The 19,582-nt window shown below is 46.9% G+C and overlaps 1 protein-coding gene across 4 annotated transcripts in view; it reads right to left on the bottom strand.

Annotated features, from left to right (window-relative positions):
• The window catches only part of zwilch (zwilch kinetochore protein), a 101,569-nt gene that overhangs the window by 71,719 nt on the left and 10,268 nt on the right, over positions 1-19,582 (bottom strand). For all 4 annotated transcript variants that reach the window (XR_011933851.1, XM_072470370.1, XM_072470371.1 and 1 more), the window contains exons 4-10: positions 19,205-19,323; positions 12,654-12,853; positions 12,137-12,216; positions 9,959-10,114; positions 8,595-8,666; positions 5,263-5,356; positions 691-746 (exon numbers count right to left, since the gene is read on the bottom strand). Coding sequence is in view for 3 of the 4 variants with exons in the window: in XM_072470370.1 (XP_072326471.1) it covers positions 691-746; positions 5,263-5,356; positions 8,595-8,666; positions 9,959-10,114; positions 12,137-12,216; positions 12,654-12,853; positions 19,205-19,323 (777 nt within the window). In the remaining variant the exon portion in view is untranslated. The remainder of the gene's footprint in view (positions 1-690; positions 747-5,262; positions 5,357-8,594; positions 8,667-9,958; positions 10,115-12,136; positions 12,217-12,653; positions 12,854-19,204; positions 19,324-19,582) is intronic.

Here is a 19,582-nt window from a genome sequence, read left to right as displayed (position 1 = left end):
CTCTCCTTTACCCTCCAGGCACCACTCCCAGTCTCGCTCTTTCTTGCTCTCCTTTATCCTCCAGGCTCCACTCCCAGTCTCGCTCTTTCTTGCTCTCCTTTATCCTCCAGGCTCCACTCCCAGTCTCGCTCTTTCTTGCTCTCCTTTATCCTCCAGGCTCCACTCCCAGTCTCGCTCTTTCTTGCTCTCATTTACCCTCCGGACTCCACTCCCAGTCTTGCTCTTTCTTGCTCTCCTTTATCCTCCGGGCTCCACTCCCAGCCTCGCTCTTTCTTGCTCTCCTTTACCCTCCGGACTCCACTCCCAGTCTCGCTCTTTCTTGCTCTCCTTTATCCTCCGGGCTCCACTCCCAGTCTCGCTCTTTCTTGTGCTCCTTTATTCTCCGAGCTCCGCTCCCAGTCTCGCTCTTTCTTGCGCTCCTTTATTCTCCGAGCTCCGCTCCCAGTCTCACACTCCTTTATCCCCCTGGCTCTACTCTCACTCTCTTATACTCCCAGCACTGCTTTGGTGTGACTGGAACAAAACCAGAGCTGACAGGGTTCCACAGTGAAGTTCGCGGAATCCAACTTTAACAAGATATTACACATTCAAATGCTCACCTATAGAGAACCCACCCTTAAACAGAATAAAAGCAAAGTTACATTTTCCACATCTTTTCCCACCAACATGTTTCCATTTATCAGATCTTACCTCATTCTCCTTGTTCTTCGGTCGTTGTTGAGAGGCATTGAGTTGGTCCTTTAGGTCTGTATCAGATATGAAAACACAAAAAATTCTGTGTTAGGACAAATAGTTCAATGTAAAAGTCTATTCATAGTAGAAGCCAAAATGTATCCTAATATTATACTGCATGTACACAACTTTCAGTACAACTTTGACAATTATTTTACTCCAATCTTATTAACATATTACACAAGGCGCGAATCAAATGAAAACAGGAGGCAATTTCTTTTTAAAAAATAAATTTAGAGTACCCAATTCATTTTTTTCAATTAAGGGGCAATTTAGCGTGGCCAATCCACCTACCCTGCACATCTTTGGGTTGTGGGGGCGAAACCCACGCAAACACGGGGAGAATGTGCAAACTCCGCATGGACAGTGACCCAGAGCCGGGATCGATCCTGGGACCTCGGCGCAGTGAGGCAGCTGTGCTAACTACTGCGCACTGTGCAGGAGGCAATTTCTAAGATGAACGAATGTGTGGGATTTTCCATCCCACCCATTTCCAAACTCCAATGATGAGCACTCGAAAAAAGAAAGCTTTAGCTCTGATTAGGTTGAAAATATTTGAAAGGGACTTCCGGTTGCGGCTATGTTGAGCTAAGTCGCACGTTCAGCAGCTCCCGCCAGAAACATACTTTTGGGCTCTTTTTAGGGGCCCCAGTGGCATTTGTTCAACGGTTCCCAGTGTGGGAAGGTGACAGTACGATTTCCCCGGCACTGTATGGATTGGACCAGGAGTGGAGTGGTGAAAAAAGTGATTTTGGTGCAGTGAAAAGTGCGAGGGAGGAAAACCAAGATGGCGGCGGGTGGAGACCAGCAGCTAGGGCGCAGTGGTCGCAAGAGCAGCAGGAGTTTCTCAAGCGCTGCTGCACGGAATTGAAAGCAGAACTGCTGGAGCCGATGAAGGCTTCGATCGACAAGCTGGTCGAGACCCAGAAGGCCCAAGGGGCGGCGATCCGGGAGGTGCGGCTGAAGGCCTCGGAGAATGAGGACGAGATATTGGGCCTGGCGGTGAAGGTAGAGGCGCATGAGGCGCTGCATAAGAAATGGCAGGAGAAGTTAGAGGACATGGAGAATCGGTCGAGGAGGAAGAACCTGCGGATTCTGGGTCCCCCGGAGGGAGTGGAGGGGTCGGATGCTGGAGCATACGTGGTCACGATGCTGAACACGTTGATGGACGCGGGTGCCTTCCCGAGGTCCCTGGAGCTGGATGGGGCCCACCGAGTCCTGGCGAGGAGGCCCAAGTCTAACCAGCCGCCACGGGCGGTATTGGTGCGGTTCCACCGCTTGGTGGACAGGGAGTGTGTCCTAAAATGGGCAGAAAAGAAGCGGAGCAGCAGGTGGGAGAATGCAGAGGTCCGTATATATCAGGATTGGAGCGCGGAGGTGGCCAAGAAGAGGGCCGGGTACAATCGGGCTAAGGCGGATGCTGCAGCCGGCGCGACTGTGGGTCACGTTTAAGGACCGGCACCATTACTTTGAGACGCCGGAGGAGGCGTGGACCGTTATTCAGGCCGAAAGTTGGACACGGACTGAGGGTTGGTTGTGAGGGGATGTCGCGGGGGGCGGTTACGGTGGTTACTGTGCTTTGGGGGATGTTCTGTTCTCTACTGTTTCCTTGGGTGCTGGGTGGGGTAGGGTGAAATGGTTCGAAGTGGGGGTTTTGAGAGTGTGTGGGAGTCGGTGGTTGGAAGACGGGGCCCCGTTTGGGGGGGGAGAGATGGGAGGCCCGAGGTGGGGGAGCTAGGATTACGCCGCAAAAGGGAGCTGCGCCAGAGAGGGTGGAGCCAGTTGGATGGAAAGCGCGGGCTGTTTCCCGCGCTAGGGAAGGAAGGGGGCGGGGCCGGGGGGGGGGAAGGGCGGTGTTGGAGAGGAGCGCCCGCTGATGGACAGGAGGGGGGAGACTACCACACTGGGGGGGTCGATGGAGTGGCGGGGGGGCCAGGGTCAGCAGGAGTCAGCTGACTTACGGGAGTGCTATGGGGGGAGCAGCGCAGCTCGGGGGGGGACTGGGTTGATGCTGCATTGGAATGTATATGCCCCGAATTGGGACGATGCTGGATTTATGCGGCGCATGTTGGGCCGGATTCCGGAACTGGAGAAGGGAGCTTGATAATGGGGGGGGGGTTCCCCACGTCCATAAAGCCTACTCCCGGATAGACTTCTTCGTTATGAGCAGGGCACTAATCGCGAGGGTGGAGGACACGGAGTATTCGGCCATAGCCATCTCAGACCACGCCCCGCATTGGGTGGAGCTGGAGCTAGGGGAGGAGAGGGACCAGCGCCCGCTGTGGGCTTGCTGGAGGATGAGGAGATGAGAGGGCGGATCCGGGGGTGCATTGAAAGCTATCTAGAGGCTAACGATAATGGGGAGGTGCAGGTGGGGGTGGTCTGGGAGGCGCTGAAGGCGGTGATTAGCGGAGAGCTAATCTCCACTAGGGCCCACAAGGAGAGGAAGGAGAGGGAGAGATTGGTAGGGGAGATTTTAAGGGTGGATAGGAGGTATGCAGAGGTCCCCAAGAAGGACTACTCAAGGAGCAACGAAGCCTCCAGGCCGTGTTCGACCTGTTGACCGCCAAGAAGGCAGAGGTGCAGTGGAGGAAAGCGCAAGGGGCGGTGTAGGAGTACGGGGGGAAGGCGAGCCGGATGTTGGCACAGCAGCTTCGGAAGCGGGAGGGGAGATTGGGGAGTTAGGGATAAAGGGGGGGACACGGTGCGGAGTGCGGTGGGAATAAATGGGGTATTTAGAGACTTTCATGAGGGGCTGTATAGGTCTGAGCCCCCGACGGAGGAGGGGGGGATGCGTCGATTTGTGGATCGGCTGAGGTTCCCGAGGGTGGAGGAGGAGCAGGTGGCTGGGCTTGGGGCACCGGTAGGGCTGGAGGAGCTGACTAAGGGGCTGGGGAGTATGCAGGCGGGGAAGGCACCGGGGCCAGCTGGGTTCCCGGTGGAATTTTACCGCAAGTACATGGACCTGCTGGGCACTCTACTAGTGAGGACTTTCAATGAGGCGAGGGAGGGGAGGGCCCTACCCCCAACTATGTCCAGGGCGCTGATCTCGCTGATCTTGAAGCGGGACAAGGATACATTACAGTGTGGGTCGTATAGGTCAATCTCGCTCTTCAACATGGACGCAAAGCTGTTCGCGAAGGTGTTGGCTACCAGAATTGAGGACTGTGTCCCGGAGGTGATTCACGAGGACCAGGCGAGTTTTGTGAAGGGAACGCAGCTGAATACCAATGTGCGGAGGATCCTTAACGTAATCATGATGCCTGCAGTGGAGGGGGAAACGGAGATAGTGGCGGCGATGGACGCGGAGAAGGCCTTCGATAGGGTGGAGTGGGGGTACCTTTGGGAAGTGTTGAGGAGGTTTGGGTTCGGGGAGAGGTTCATTAGTTGGGTTAGGCTACTTTACGAAGCCCCGGTGGCGAGTGTGACCACGAGTCGGAGGAGGTCGGAATACTTTTGGCTGTACCAGGGGACAAGGCCCCTTGCTATTTGCATTGGCAATTGAGATGCAGGAGGAGGAGGAGACATCGGTGGAGGAGCTAAAGGGTAAATGGGAGGAGGAGCTTGGGGAGGAGATAGACGAGGGTACGTGGGCGGATGCCCTGGGTAGGGTTAATTCTTCCTCCTCTTGCGCCAGGCTTAGCCTGATACAATTTAAGGTTCTTCACAGGGCGCATATGACAGGGGCGAGGCTGAGCAGGTTCTTTGGGGATGAAGGCAGGTGTGTGAGGTGCTCAGGGAGCCCAGAAAATCATGCCTATATGTTCTGGGGTGCCCAGCGCTGGATAGGTTCTGGAGGGGCGTCGCGAGGACGATGTCTAAGGTGGTGAACACCGGGTTAAGCCGAGCTGGGGGTTAACACTATTTGGGGTATCGGACGAGCCGGGAGTGCAGGAGGCGAAAGAGGCCAGTATTCTGGCCTTTGCGTCCCTGGTAGCCCGGCGGAGGATTCTGCTACAGTGGAGAGATGCGAGGCCCCCAAGCGTGGAAGCCTGGATCAGCGACATGGCAGCGTTCATTAAATTGGAGAGGGTAAAATTTGCCTTGAGAGGGTCTGTGCAAGGGTTCTTCAGGCGGTGGCAACCGTTCCTAAACTTTCTAGCGGAGCGTTAGGAGGTGGTCAGCAGCAACCCGGGGGGGGGGTGTACTTTGTATTTACTACTATGTTTATTATTGCTTAATGGGGGGTTTGTATATTGGGGGAATTTGTGATGTAGTTGTAAGATGTTTATTTATGTGTTCTTTGTTTTTCTTTTTTCTGTAAGGGGGGGGTTTGTTGAAAATATGTTAAAATTTTAATTAAAATATTTTTTACAAAAAAGAAAATATTTGAAAGGTTTTATCATGCCACTTGAGGCATTATATTTTGTGAAAAACAACCGTGCCAGCAGTGTATATTGTGGACATGGTTACTATCTAGTGAAGAGTAAATTGAGCATACAGATAACTTGGCAGTCACACTGTTGACTCTCCCGCCCAAAATAGTCTAAATTTTAAAGTCAATGTTATTCAAATGTTAAAAGTGCATACCTTCAATTAACTCCTGTACGACAATAATTGCAGATTTTTCTTCTAACACTTCTGGCCATTCTATTTCACCGGTTTTCAAACCTCGAGCTAAGACCTGTCACACAACACAGCAGAAACTAGGTCATTTATTCAAACCACAACATGTGCTTAACATCTTTAAGACTTTCAAAAGTTTTAAATTAATCTTTTTTAAAAATCTCTTCCCACCCCTTTATCCCTAAAGTTTCACACTTTTGGGTCAGCTGTGGTCAGTCAGGGAAGACGGTGAAATAGTGGTAGGGCGGCACGGTAGCACAGTGGTTAGCACTGTTGCTCAACAGCACCAGCATCCCAGGTTTGACTCCCGGCTTGGACCACTGTCTGTGCGGAATCTGCACGTTCTCCCCGTGTCTGCGTGGGTTTCCTCCGGGTGCTCCGGTTCCCTCCCACAAGTCCCGAAAGACGTGCTATTAGGTAATTTGGGCATTCTGAATTCTCCCTCAGTGTTCCCGAACAGGCTCCAGACTGCGGTGACTAGGGGTTTTCACAGTAACTTTGTTGCAGTGTTAATGTAAGCCTACTTATGACAATAAAGATTATTATTATGTCAATGTCTAATAATAGAACATACAGTGCAGGAGGGCATTCAGACAATCGAGTCTGCAGACTCACTTAAGCCCTCACTTCCACCCTATCCCCAAACCCAATTGCCCCTCCTAACCTTTTTCACCACCAAGGGCAATTTATCGGCCAATCCACCCAACTTGCACGCCTTTGGATTGTGGGAGGAAACCGGAGCATTCGGAGGAAACCCACGCAGACACGGGGAGAAGGTGCAGGCTCCGTACAGACAGTGACATAGCAGGGAATTGAATCTGGGACCCTGGCGCTGTGAAGCCATAGTGCTAACCACTTGTGCTACCGTGCTGCCCATAATTCAGGGGAGGAGGCTAATGTCCTTAGGACATGTGTTCACATTCCAGCATGGTGCCTGGTAAATTTAAATTTAATTCATGGAAAGTTAGTCTCAGTAATTGTGCCATGAAACTATCTATTGTTGGAAAAAGCATTTGGTTCATTTTGTCCTTTAGAGAAGGAAATCTGCCATCCTTGCCTGGTCTGGCCTACTTGTGACTCCAGACCCATAGCAATGTGATTGAGTCTTAAATGCCCTCTGAAGTTGCCCAGCAAAGCACTCAGTTCATGGGCAATTAAATGATGGGCAATGGGCGTTGACCTAAAGATTAACTTTAAAAAAGTTGGTAGCACTCTCATCTTTTGAGTTTCAGGGTTCAAGTCCCACCCCAGGGCCTGGGCGCAGAAATCTAGGCTCAGGCTCCAGTGAAGCACTGAGGGACTGCTGCACTGTCGAAAGTACTGTCTTTCAGAGGAGACATTAAATCGAGGCCCCGTCAGAGAACAGAGAAGATCCCATAGTACTCTTCTGAAGAGCAGGGAAATTATCCTCCATGTTCTGGGAAATTCCTATCCCTCAATCAACGTTAGCAATTGCAAATGGTGGATTTTTGAGGATGGCACAAGATAGACGAACATGACATACCCTGACAGCCGTTCTCCTGGAAGGAGTAACTACCAAGCAAGAGCAATCAAAAGCAGATTATCTGGTAATTATCATAACCCGGTTTATGGGAGCTTGCTGTGCTACATTACAATAGTGACTACACTTCAAAATAATCAATTGGCTTCAAAAGTGCTCAATTGGCTGTAAAGTTCTCAGAGATGGTTGGTGGTTATCAAAAGATACTTGCAAGTGTTTTGTTCTCATTTCCCCCTCATCAGCTGGGGTTTTCTGGCCCCACCCGCCACAGGGACCTTCCAGTCCCATCAAATATCAATGGACTTTTGACTGCAAGGTCACATCCCTCGTGGTGGGTCCAGACATGATGGGGCAGGAAAATCCCAGTCATCCTCAATGGTGTATTCTTACTGGGCTATATCTGCATTGATCAAGCACCATTTTCTGTGAGCACCTAGTGAGAGGGGGCCAATCAATCAATTTTGAGTTGGGCAGGCGAGGGCGAGGAGGTGAAAGGGTATAACCATGTACCCAATGTGTATAGACTTTTCCACAGAAGTCACTGGAAATCCAAGGGCTGATGCTCGGTTGTTTCAGCGATAATTCCAATCATTACATCACACCAGAAACTCAGACTGAGATCAGTTGGTGAAGCAGAGATTGGAAATCAAACTTGAGTTTCTGATACAGGCTTATTCCATAGTAAACAATGCTTTTACCAAGTATCCCCAAGACAGCAAGTATCAAAAGATATTTAAACAGGAGGGGGATTTGGATGGTGGATGCAGGCAGGATTATGCACAAGATTCAAAATAGTTGTTACTGACTATCTTGCATAAATTGTATACAGATGTGTTGTGCTGTATATTTCAAAAGGGACTGGGACTAAGCACAAGTTTGAATACATTTTTTTAAAAATCCTTAAATTAGTTAATTGCTACAATAAACTTTAACTGAGCTTTCCTTTTAAATCATCTGCAGCAACATTTAACTGGATTATATATTTCAGCAGAGTAAAGATACTATCAGATATCATTAAGTCAAGCATATGGCACTCTCAAGAGACATGATCTGGCTACTGAGAAAAAAGGAACTGGTGATTGCTGGAGTTCCAATTTTATCAATGCAAGCTAAAAGCAATGCTTTCAATTTTATACATCAAATTAAACAAAAGGTGATTCAAAATTTTAGACAAATTAATGCCAGTGAAAGGTTTTATCAAAGCTATTTATATAGTACAAGAAGAGAAAACATTTTGTGACTAAAGGCACCCAGTTTGCATATTTCTGCCAGAGGAATATTTTCTCAGTGTGCATAGAAAAAACATTTTATGCCTCATCATAAAGGGATTCTTTCTGATTTTGTTACACATAATCATACAATGGAAATGTTTCTGAATGCTTGCTTAAAACAAGAAATGTATTCAGGTTGCAATCCACTGGAACACATCTCGACAATTATGAATTTAGGGGCAGCACGGTGATTAGCATTGCTGCCTCGGCGCAAGGACCCGGGTTCGGTCCCGGCCCTGGGTCACTGTCCGTGTGGAGTTTGCACATTCTCCCCGTGTGCATGGGAAACAAAACTAGATCCACTGCAACCTAATAGATTAGGAATAGCCCATCGTCATTCTCCCTATGTCTGCGTGGGTTTCACCCCCACAACCAAAGATGTGCAGGTTAGGTGGATTGGCCACGCTAAATTGCCTCTTAATTGGAAAAAAAATAATTGGATACTCTAAATTTATTTTAAAAAACAATTATGAATTTAAAAATCAACTTGTAAAAGAACATTATCAATGCAAGTAAATACTTACAAGGAGAAATTCTAGCTCCTTATATATTTGAATAACAGGACTTCTCAGGTCTCCAGGTTCCACTTTAATATTCTAAACAACCACAAAAACAAGCAGGATAAAACTGTATCAGAAGCACAATGCAAAATATGCCAATTGAATCCAATTGACCACAGTGAGTTCAGAGGCTAAGTCTAAACCTGTGCACAAAGATACTTAATCCCATTTCTGGGCTGCAGAATACAGTTCAGGCTTGCACCTGATTGCTTGAAACAAATTACTGAAGTGAAATCACTGATTCGGTTATTTCAAAAGTTCTCATTCTCGTGTTGAATATTAAAATTACATCAAAAAATCAAATACTTGCTGGGAAGCCAAGTACAGACATTTAGAAGAGCCTGCCAGAAGGTACTCATAGAAGCAAAAATATCAGGGTTCTTCAGAAATCAGTTGGATAAGATTCAGAGACAAAAGGCCCAACTCTCCTGGAGTTCTTTTGGGGCCCAAACCTGGTCATACCTGGAGGCTTGTATGAACACTCATATCTGAAATCCATGCATAGGTCATGAATACATTTGTAAATCAGCTTTCATTTCATTTGTGCAATAATTGTGTGCAGTATTTAATTTATAGGATTTACAGGGCACAGAGAACAAAATGTCAAACTTGAACATACAATCTCCAAATAGGAATCACTAAATAGGAATCACAACAACCCAACACACAAACTAAATGGAGATTTGGTAAACTGGGAACAAAGTGTCCTACGAAGACTCCTTTTTTAAGAAATCAAGCAGGAAGTTAGTTTCCAAATATTTGCAATGCTACTATGCAGCTCATTCTCTAAGGATTCAAGGCAGACCGGGAGTGAATCTCCCTCTCTCCCAGCACAGGAACACTTTCCTTTACCCAACAGCATAGAACTCAGCACAGTGGATATACCAATACCACACGGATAGCAGCAGTTTGCGATGGTGTCTTCCCACCATCTTCTCAAACGAAAATTAGGGATGGGCAGCAAATGGTGGCTTAGCCAGCGATTCCCACATCTCATTAACAATTAAAAAACCTTTTTAACCAATTTCGGAATACACTGCAGACCTCCCCACACTACTAAGCCACTGCTCTGTAGATGTAGGCAGAGAAAAATTGGACGTCACCACCATGGACAGCAATCTCCCAATGGCAGAACAGAATTTGCAGCTACATTGGCTGACACCTTGGATTGGTCCAAAGACTTGAAACAAAAAAAAGCAGACAAAACTGCCTCCCCAAAAAAACAAACAGAATGTGTTCTTGTGTTATCACTGTGTGTGAGACACCTGCCCTAGTTTGTATAATTTGTACAGTAAAATATGCCAGTATCAAAAGTTTGTTTTCCTTACCAGCGTAGCATTCGATGTAAGTGGTGGAATTTCTAAAATTTTCTCCACATTGTTCCAAGTGAAATCCACCATAATGTTACTCTGCGACTTCATAATTGTATTCTCTAATACAGTGGAACCAAACAGATCATACTGTGCATAGCCCTTGGTCATTACCTGAATGCAATAAGCCATTACATTTTAGAAATCAGTATGGTTGTATACAAATGCTTTTCTGCCCAAATTAAATATATTTCCCTGAACTTTCTTTTTAAGACTTTCCATATCATATATTATACTTTTGCCAAGAGAACAGGGAGGCCTCCACTATTGATTCTTCTCAGCCACAATGAATTACACATTTGACCCAGAATGGCCCAAAGTCTATTTCTATCAATTTGTTCTCTTCCCCCTTTGACCTACATCTGTGGTCAGACACCATCAGTGTTTGGAATTGTAGGCACACAGGCAAACAGCTATTTCAAATCATAGGGAAGTCTCAAAGTACTTTTAGAACCTCAGAATTAATTTGTTGCTTCAAAACACAGAGGACGAGATGCTCACAATCCTACAATCCAAAATCTTACTTCAGAAAAATTCAATAATGGTTCCTGAAAATAACAACTCAGGAGTGTCTTTAACCTAACAAAATGCCCAAGCCACTTACGGTGACATTAGGACAAATGGCCAGAACCTTGGTCAAAGAGGTAGGTTTTAAGAAGTATATCAAAATGAGAGGCTTAAGAAGGGAATTCCTGAGCCCAGGCAGCTGAAGAAACAAACACGTGGGTGAATTTTACAGCTCCTCCCTGGCCCTGCCAAAGTCAATGGACCTTTGAACGACTCACTGCATTTTATTGTCCCACCCCCACCAATGCGAAGCAGTAAAATGCTACCCCAAAGATGGAGCAATTTAAAATCGGCTGTGAGGCCAGAATTAGATGAGTATAAATGCCTGAGGGTTGTGGGGCCTGAGAAGATGATGAGACAGGGAGGGTTGAAGACACGAAGGAATTAGAAAGCCAGGAAGAGAAACCTGAAAGCAATTTAAAAGAAAAGTTGTAAATGGTAGACCATAGCACCTGAATCAGAAAACCCAATTTCATTTACTAACCAGGGTAAGAACTAACCGTGGTAAGAATTCCGAAGTGTGCAACAAGAGGTGCTACACCAATAGCCTTAGCCATCTCTTTTCAGGTGTGGCAGACTACTCAAATTTCTAACATTTTCTGCTTTTGAGAGACGCTTCCAACCAGATATCTACATATGTGTAATATTACTCAACTTCAGATTACCTGTTGCTGAAAATTTTATTCATGCCATTGTTACCTCTACATTCGACTATTCCAATGACTCCTGGTTGGCCTTCCACATTCTAACATAATAACAATAATCTTTATTGTCACAAGTAGGCTTACATTAACACTGCAATGAGGTTACTGTGAAAAGCCCCTGGTCGCCACATTCCGGCGTCTGGTCGGGTGCAGAGGGAGAATTCAGAATGTCCAAATTACCTAATAGCACATCTTTCGGGACTAATGGGAGGAAACCAGAGCACCCGGAGGAAACCCACGCAGACACAGGGAGAACACATAGCAGTGAGCCAGCCGGGAATCAAACCTGGGACCCTGGCGCTGTGAAGCCACAGTGCTAACCACTGTGCCATCGTGCTGCCCCCCACAAACTCACAGTCAAAGCTTTATTTCGCATGTCTTTACATGCACAAGTTTCAATCATCTATCACCCATTCTGGCTGACCAACACTAGCCCCAGGTAAGCAATGCTTTGATTTTAAAATTCTCATCTCTGGCATGGCCCTTCCTTAACTCTGTAACCTCCTCCAGCCTTACAACCCTCAGAAATATCTATGTTCATCTAATTCAATCCTCTTGGGCATCCTTGATTTTAAGCGCTCCACCATTGATAGTTCAGCCTTCAGCTGCCCAAGCCCTGAAATTCTCTCCCCAAAGCTTTCCACCTCTCTCCCTTTAAGACATTCCTCAAAACCTCTCTCTTTGAATAAGCTTCTGGCCATCAGACCTATCATTGCCTTATGTGGCTATATGTCTAATTTTGCTTTACAACATTTCTTAAGTTATACCTTAAGTCATATTATGTTAAAATAACAATATAAATATCATTTGTTTTATTTTAGAATTTTGCAGATTTGGGTGGGAGAAAGAAAATTGGAATACCTACAGCAGAACAAGAATGCCTATTCTTATGGGCAGTTTTCAATATTTCTATGCTTGCGAAAGGGCTCCTGTCGACAATCGGTCCTAAAACAAAGAGAAATAACACTTTATTAATGCTCAAACGCAAAGCTATCCATAAACCCGAATGTTCAAAACTTAGACAGTTACCTTGCCGATCTACTGTTGACAAGAAAGAAAAGAAACAACCACACAAGGAATTTTTTACAACAGTTAACGTGTGGCACTATAGTTCATGGAATTATTCTTCTAGAGTTCAGTGAAATCAGCATATAAAGTATGGTTGATGACTCGTGGCATTTCACATAGGGAACCAAGATCAAATGTGATCTTGAGTTGGAACTTTGTTAGAATGTCAGGATCTATAGGACCAGCCACAATAACTCATATTTAAAACGGAAACTGTCAGTGTAAATTTATCAGGCTGCAATTACACCATCCCAATAATAATCAAGCTCATGTTTAACACAACTCTTTTAAAATGTACTTTTTTGACATCTTACCAGTGCACGTGACCGTATGGAAAACGATTGATGTAATCTCCTTCCCAGTTTTCATGGGTTCAGCTCCCAACCAAACAGTACCTTCAGGATCAGAGCCATCACATCGCACCCACAGCACAGGAAAGGCAGTAGGAACACTGCAGTTGACCACCTGGGACATCTGTGGATTATGGGCCAATGTGTACCAGGAAACTAACTGTCTGCAAATAGGAAAAAAATGGATAAGCTTTAGAGATTTTTAAAAAGCTCAACATAATTAGGATTGACACTAACTACATGACTTAAGCGGGTGCAGAAACCTGAAACAAAAACAGAAAATGCTGCACAATCTCAGGTCTAACAGCATCTGTGGAGAGAGAACGGAGCTAACCTTGAGTCGGGATGTGTCAAAAAGAAAGGCTACTGTTATTAGAAATGAAAAGCTTTTCCAGTTCTGGCAACCATCCAGCGGTTATTGGATTATGGCGATATGGTAGAAGTGAAGGCTTAAGTAGTTCGGTCCAGACTCGATGGACCAAATGGCCTCCTTCTGCACTGTATGTTCTATGTATCTATGTATCTATGAGGGGTTTGGAGACCTCCCAGGTCAGGTGCAGAGTAAAGATTTCCATTTTTTGTTCCAACATTATGCCTTATCACACTAAATGTTTACAGGTGAAACAATGGCTAACATTAAACTGCAAATTGGCTTACACTTGAGAACGAAGTTAAAACTGAGTATATCCCAGCAGAATGCTCAATAAAAATTGCAGTTACTGTCATTTCAGAGTCCCTTTAAGAAAAGTCTGTTTCATCAAATGGCTGCAGTGATGTCAGTGTGTGGATGGAGCTGGGCTGTCTGTCCGTCTTTCACTTTCGTTTTTGAGCTGGCAGCTGCAGTGCGTTTTTGGTTTCGTTTTCAGAGTTGGAGAGCTGCATTCAAAGCAAGCAGCTGTGTAATGATCTCTCTCTCGATCTTCAGCTCATTGATGATTTCAAAGTAATACCTGTTTCTGTAGAGAATTTAAACCTGCTGTCTTTATTTAAAAAGGGTTTAACTTGTGGACGTTGTTTGGAAAGTTATTAAGGGTTTTCTATTGAGTACTGTATCTTTTGGGGGGGTGGTCAAGGTTGGTAGCTGATAAAACTATTTACTGTGTGTTTATAAAATGTTAACTGAAAACACTGTTTTGTTTAAAAATACTTTTAGTTCTCTGTTGCATCACACCTGTAAAGTGGGCCCTTCTGCTCCCCATAACCAAAATCTAGTAAAAGTTGTGGGTCAGGTGAACTCCATGATATACTTTGGGGTTCTCTAAACCCTAGCCTGTAATATTACATTACTTCCATTAATCCTTCAATGTGGTTATCACAATGTGGTTATCACCAACTATCAGTGACATGTAATGTATTCTGCCTTTGGTATGGCTCTTCTCATTTTTTAGATGTAATCTAACCCCCACATACAAAATAACCAAGCCATTAATCAGCCACTCTTTAAGACGGTTATAAGTTTACAGTAGTTATAGAACATAGAACAGTACAGGCCCTTCGGCCCACGATGTTGTGCCGGCCATTTATCCCAACCCAAGATCAACCTAACCTACACCCCTACAATTTACTGCTGTCCATGTGCCTCTCCAAGAGTCGCTTAAATATCCCTAATGACTCTGACTCCACCACCACTGCTGTCAGTGCATTCCAGGCACCCACCACTCTCTGTATAAAGAACCTACCTCTGACATCTCCCCTATACCTTCCTCCAATCACCTTAAAATTATGTCCCCTCGTGACAGCCATTTCCACCCTGGGGAAAAGTCTCTGGCTATCCATTCTATCCATGCCTCTCATCACCTTGTACACCTCTATCAAGTCACCTCTCTGCCTTCTTCGCTCCAGTGAGAAAAGCCCAAGCCCCCTCAACCTTTCTTCATAAGACATGCCCTCCAGTCCAGGCAGCATCCTGGTAAATCTCCTCTGCACCTTCTCCAAAGCATCCACATCCTTCCTATAATGAGGTGGCCAGAACTGGACACAATATTCCAAGTATGGTCGAACCAGGGTTTTATAAACCTCGCAGCTCTTAAACTCAATCCCCCTGTAATGAAAGACAACACACCATAACGCCTTCTTATCAACCCAATAACCTGGGTGGCAACTTTGAGGGATCTATATATGTGGACCCCAAGATCCCTCTGTTCCTCCACACTTCCAAGAATCCTGCCTTTAACCCTGTATTCAGCATTCAAATTCGACCTTCCAAAATGAATTACTTTACATTTATTGAGGTTAAACTCCATCTGTCACTTCTCAGCCCAGCTCTGCATCCTGTCAATGTCCTGTTTGTAACCTGCAACAGCCCTCGACACTATCTACAATTCCACCAACCTTTGTGTCATCGGCAAACTTACTAACCCACCCTTCCACTTCCTCATCCAAGACATTTATAAAAACCACAAAGAGCAGAGGTCCCAGAACAGATCCTTGCGGGACACCACTGGTCACCAACCTCCAGGCGGAATACTTTCAATCCGCTACCACTCGCTATCTTTGTTCGGCCAGCCAATTGTGTATCCAGACAGCCAAATTGCCTTGTATCCCATGCCCCCTAAACTTCTGAATGAGTCTACCATGGGGAACTTTATCAAATGCCTTACTGAAATCCATATACACCACATCCACTGCCCGGCCTCCATCAATGTGTCTCGTCACATCCTCAAAGAATGCAACGAGGCTTGTGAGCATGACCTGCCCCTCACATGTTGACTATCTTTATCAAACTATGTTTTTCTAAATAATCATAAATCCTATCTCTCAGAATCCATTCCAGTATTTTGCTCACCCCAGATGTAAGACTGACTGGTCTGTAATTCCCAAGAATTTCCCTATTCCCTTTCTTGAACAGGGGAACAACATTTGCCTCCCCAATCATCTGGTATTACTCCAGTGGAGAGTGAGGACGCAAAGATCATTGCCAACAGCGCAGCAATCTCCTCCTTCGCTTCCCGTAGGAACCTTGGGTATATACCACCTGGCCCAGGGGACTTATCTATCCTGATGCTTTTCAAAATTTCCAGCACATCCTCCTTCTTAATAGCAACCTGTTCGAGCCTATTAACCTGGTTCACGCTGTTCTCACGAGCAACCAGGTCCCTTTCCCTCGTGAATACTGAAGCAAAATATTCATTTAGGGCCTCCCCCACCTCGTCAGACTCTAGGCACAAGTTCCCTCCACTATCCCTGATCGGCCCTAGTCTCACTCTGATCATCCTCTTATTTCTCACATAAGTGTAGAACGCCTTGGGTTTTCCCTAATCCTTCCCGCCAGGGCGCTTTAATGCCCCCTTCTAGCTCTCCTAAGTCCATTTTTGAGTGCCTTCCTGGTTACCATGTAACCCTCTAGAGCCGTGCCAGATCGCTGCTTCCTCAACCTTACCTAAGTTTCCTTCATCCGCTTGACTAGAAGCTCCACTTCTCTTGTCATCCAAGGCTCCTCCACCTTACCATTCCTTCCTTCGCTCAGTGGGACAAAACTTTCCAACACTTGCAGCAAGTGCTCCTTAAACAACCCCCACGTTACTGTTGTGCATTTCCCCGAGAACAACTGTTCCCAAATTATGCTCCTCAGCTCCTGTCTAATAGCAGTATAATTTCCCCTCCCCCAATTAAATACCTCCCCATACCATCTGTTCCTATCCCTCTCCATAACTATGGTAAAGGTCAAGGAGTTGTGGTCAGTCACCGAAATGCTCTCCCACCGAGACATCTGACACCTGGCCTGGTCCGTTGCCAAGCACCAAATCCAATATGGCCGCCCCCCTAGTCGACCTATCTACATATGGAGTCAGGAATCCTTCCTGGACACACCTGACAAAATCTGCTCCACCCAAACCATTTGCACTAAGGAGGTTCCAGTCAATATTAGGGAAGTTGAAGTCACTCATGACAACAACTCTGTAACTTCTGCTGCTGTTGTATGTGGCGGACCCGGTGGGAGGAATGCCAGAGGTAATGAGGATCCTTAGGGAATTCGGGGACTTTTCGGGTTACAAGCTCAATATGGGGAAGAGCGAGCTGTTCGTAGTTCAGCTAGGGGACCAGGAGAGGGGGATTGGCAAGCTCCCACTAAAAAGGGCGGAGAGGAGCTTCAGATATTTGGGGTCCAGGTGGCCAGGAGCTGGGGGGCCCTGCATAGGCTTAACTTTACAAGGCTGGTGGAGCAAATGGAGGAGAAGTTCAAGAGGTGGGACGCGTTGCCGTTGTCCTTGGCGGGTAGGCTGCAGTCAATCAAAATGACGGTGCTCCCAAGGTTTTTGTTCCTGTTCCAGTGCCTCCCCGTGTTTATCCCGAAGGCTTTTTTCAGGCGGGTTAACAGGAGTATAATGGGGTTTGTGTGGGCGCGAGGGACTCCGAGGGTGAGAAGGGTGTTCCTGGAGCGGAGTAGAGATAGGGGGGGCTGGCGCTGCCCAACCTCTGTGGGTACTACTGAGCCGCCAATGCAACGATGGTGCGCAAGTGGGTGATGGAGGAGGCTGCATGGAAGAGGCTGGAGACGGTGTACTGTGTGGGCACGAGTCTGGGGGCGCTGGCAACGGCGCCGCTGCCGCTCCCTCCAGGGAGGTATACCACGAGCCCGGTGGTGGTGGCAGCCATCAAACTTTGGGGGCAGTGGAGGCAGCATAGGGGGGGGAAGTTGGGGCCTCGGCGTGGACCCCATTACGGGGGAACCACCGGTTCGCCCCAGGAAGAACAGATAGAGGGTTTTCGGGGTGGCACAGGGCAGGGATACGAAAGTTGGGGGACCTGTTTGTGGACGAGAAGTTCGCGAGCTTGGGTGAGCTGGAGGAGAAGTACGGGCTCCCCCTGGGGAACGCCTTCAGGTACTTACAGGTAAGGGCATTTGCCAGACGGCAGGTGGTGGAATTCCCGCGGCTACTGCCACACACTGTACAGGACAGGGTGCTCTCGGGGGGGTGGGTGGGAAAGATCTCGGAAACGTACCAGGTGATGCAGGAGGAGGAGGAGGCCTCGGTGGTGGAGTTGAAAGGTAAGTGGGAGGAGGAGTTGGGAGAGGAGATCGAAGAGGGGACGTGGGCAGATGCCCTAGGGAGGGGGAACTCTTCCTCTTCGTGCGCGAGGCTCAGCCTCATACAGTTTAAGGTGCTGCACAGGGCACACATGACCGGGACAAGGATGAGCCGGTTCTTTGGGGGTGAGGACAGGTGTGTTAGGTGCTCAGGGAGCCCAGAAAATCACACCCATATGTTCTGGGCATGCCCAGCACTGGAGGAATTTTGGAAGAGCGTAGCGAGGACGGTGTCGAGGATGGTACGACCCAGGGTCAGACCGGGCTGGGGGCTCGCAATATTTGGGGTGGCAGAGGAGCCGGGAGTGCAGGAGGCGAAAGAGGTCGGAATTCTGGCCTTTGCGTCCCTGGTAGCCCGGCGAAGGATTCTCCTTCAGTGCAAAGATGCGAGGCCCCCAAGCGTGGAAGCCTGGATCAGCGATATGGCAGGGTTCATTAAATTGGAGAGGGTGAAATTCACCTTGAGAGGGTCGGTACAAGGGTTCTTTAGGCAGTGGCAACCGTTCTTAGACTTTCTGGCAGAACGATTGGTCAATGGCGGCAGCAGCAGCTCGGTGGGGGGGTTTACTTTATTTTTGTTTATGTTATTTACACTGGAGGGTCTGAGGGGGTGTATACACCTGTTGTGTTAAGTCGGGGTGTTCATGTTAATTTATTATTTATGTACCGGGGGGGGGGGCGGGGGGGTTGCTTTTTTAGATTATGTTTTGTACTTAACCCTGTTGTGTTCTTTTTTCTTTCTCATTTTGTTATTGATATTTTATGAAAACCTTTAATAAAAAAATTTTTTTTTATTTTTTTTTTTAAACTCTGTAACCTCTGCACCTTTCCTGTATGAGCTCTCCTTTAACATATAATTCTCAATTTAAGTTACATAGAACATACAGTGCAGAAGGAGGCCATTTGGCCCATCATGTCTGCACCGACCCACTTAAGCCCTCACTTCCACCCTATACCCGTAACCCAATAACCCCTCCTAACCTTTTTGGACACGAAGGGCAATTTAGCATGGCCAATGCAGCTAACCTGCATGTCTTTGGACTGTGGGAGGAAACCGGAGCACCCGGAGGAAACCCACACTGACACGGGGAGAACGTGCAGACTCCGCACAGACAGTGACCCAGCGGGGAATCGAACCTGGGACCCTGGCGCCGTGAAGCCACGGTGCTATCCACTTGTACTACCGTGCTGCCCTACAAAGAAAATGTTCCCACAAAAAATATATATTTTTGAGACCTGTGTTGGGAAGGGGTGGTACAGGGAGATCAAACAGTTAATACTCTAATATAACTCAAGGAAAGCCTTCTCAAGGAACATACTTTGGTTTTTCTTTAACCTCAAAATGCACATTATTTGGGTAGGAAATCGGAGACAAACAGAATTTTTGCAAAACTGTTGGCCACTTTACTTCACAAGAATCCAGGTGTTCTAAATCTAAATCTATAGTGTATAGATTACTGGTTTGTGTTATTACTTTGTTGATTACCTTGCCTTCATGACAGATAGGGGGAGAGGCCCAACATTCTCTTCTAACTTGCTAGATGACAGGCCGCTGGTTTCATTATTCCTGGAGTCTTCCATGTGGTCCTCGTCCACTTTAAGTGGCTGCAAATGGAGACAACTGCAGTCAGGACAAACAATTGGAAAAATACAATGGCAGCATGGCTGCAAAGCTCATCAAAAATAATGTTTCTGTTTAAAGCCCTGCCTCACATGAAGACTCAATTCCCAAATTATTTCAGACGTGGTCCTAAACCATGATCATCAATGGGGGCTATTCAACTGTGTAGAGGTACCAAAGCCCACACTGCCCTCTTCTCACCAGATGTTTTCATGCGAGCAATTTAGCAACTGGAAGAGGCAG

Source organism: Scyliorhinus torazame, chromosome 12 (assembly GCF_047496885.1).
Source record: "Scyliorhinus torazame isolate Kashiwa2021f chromosome 12, sScyTor2.1, whole genome shotgun sequence".
Lineage (NCBI taxonomy): Eukaryota > Metazoa > Chordata > Chondrichthyes > Carcharhiniformes > Scyliorhinidae > Scyliorhinus > Scyliorhinus torazame.
This window is presented reverse-complemented; position numbering and strand designations above follow the sequence as displayed.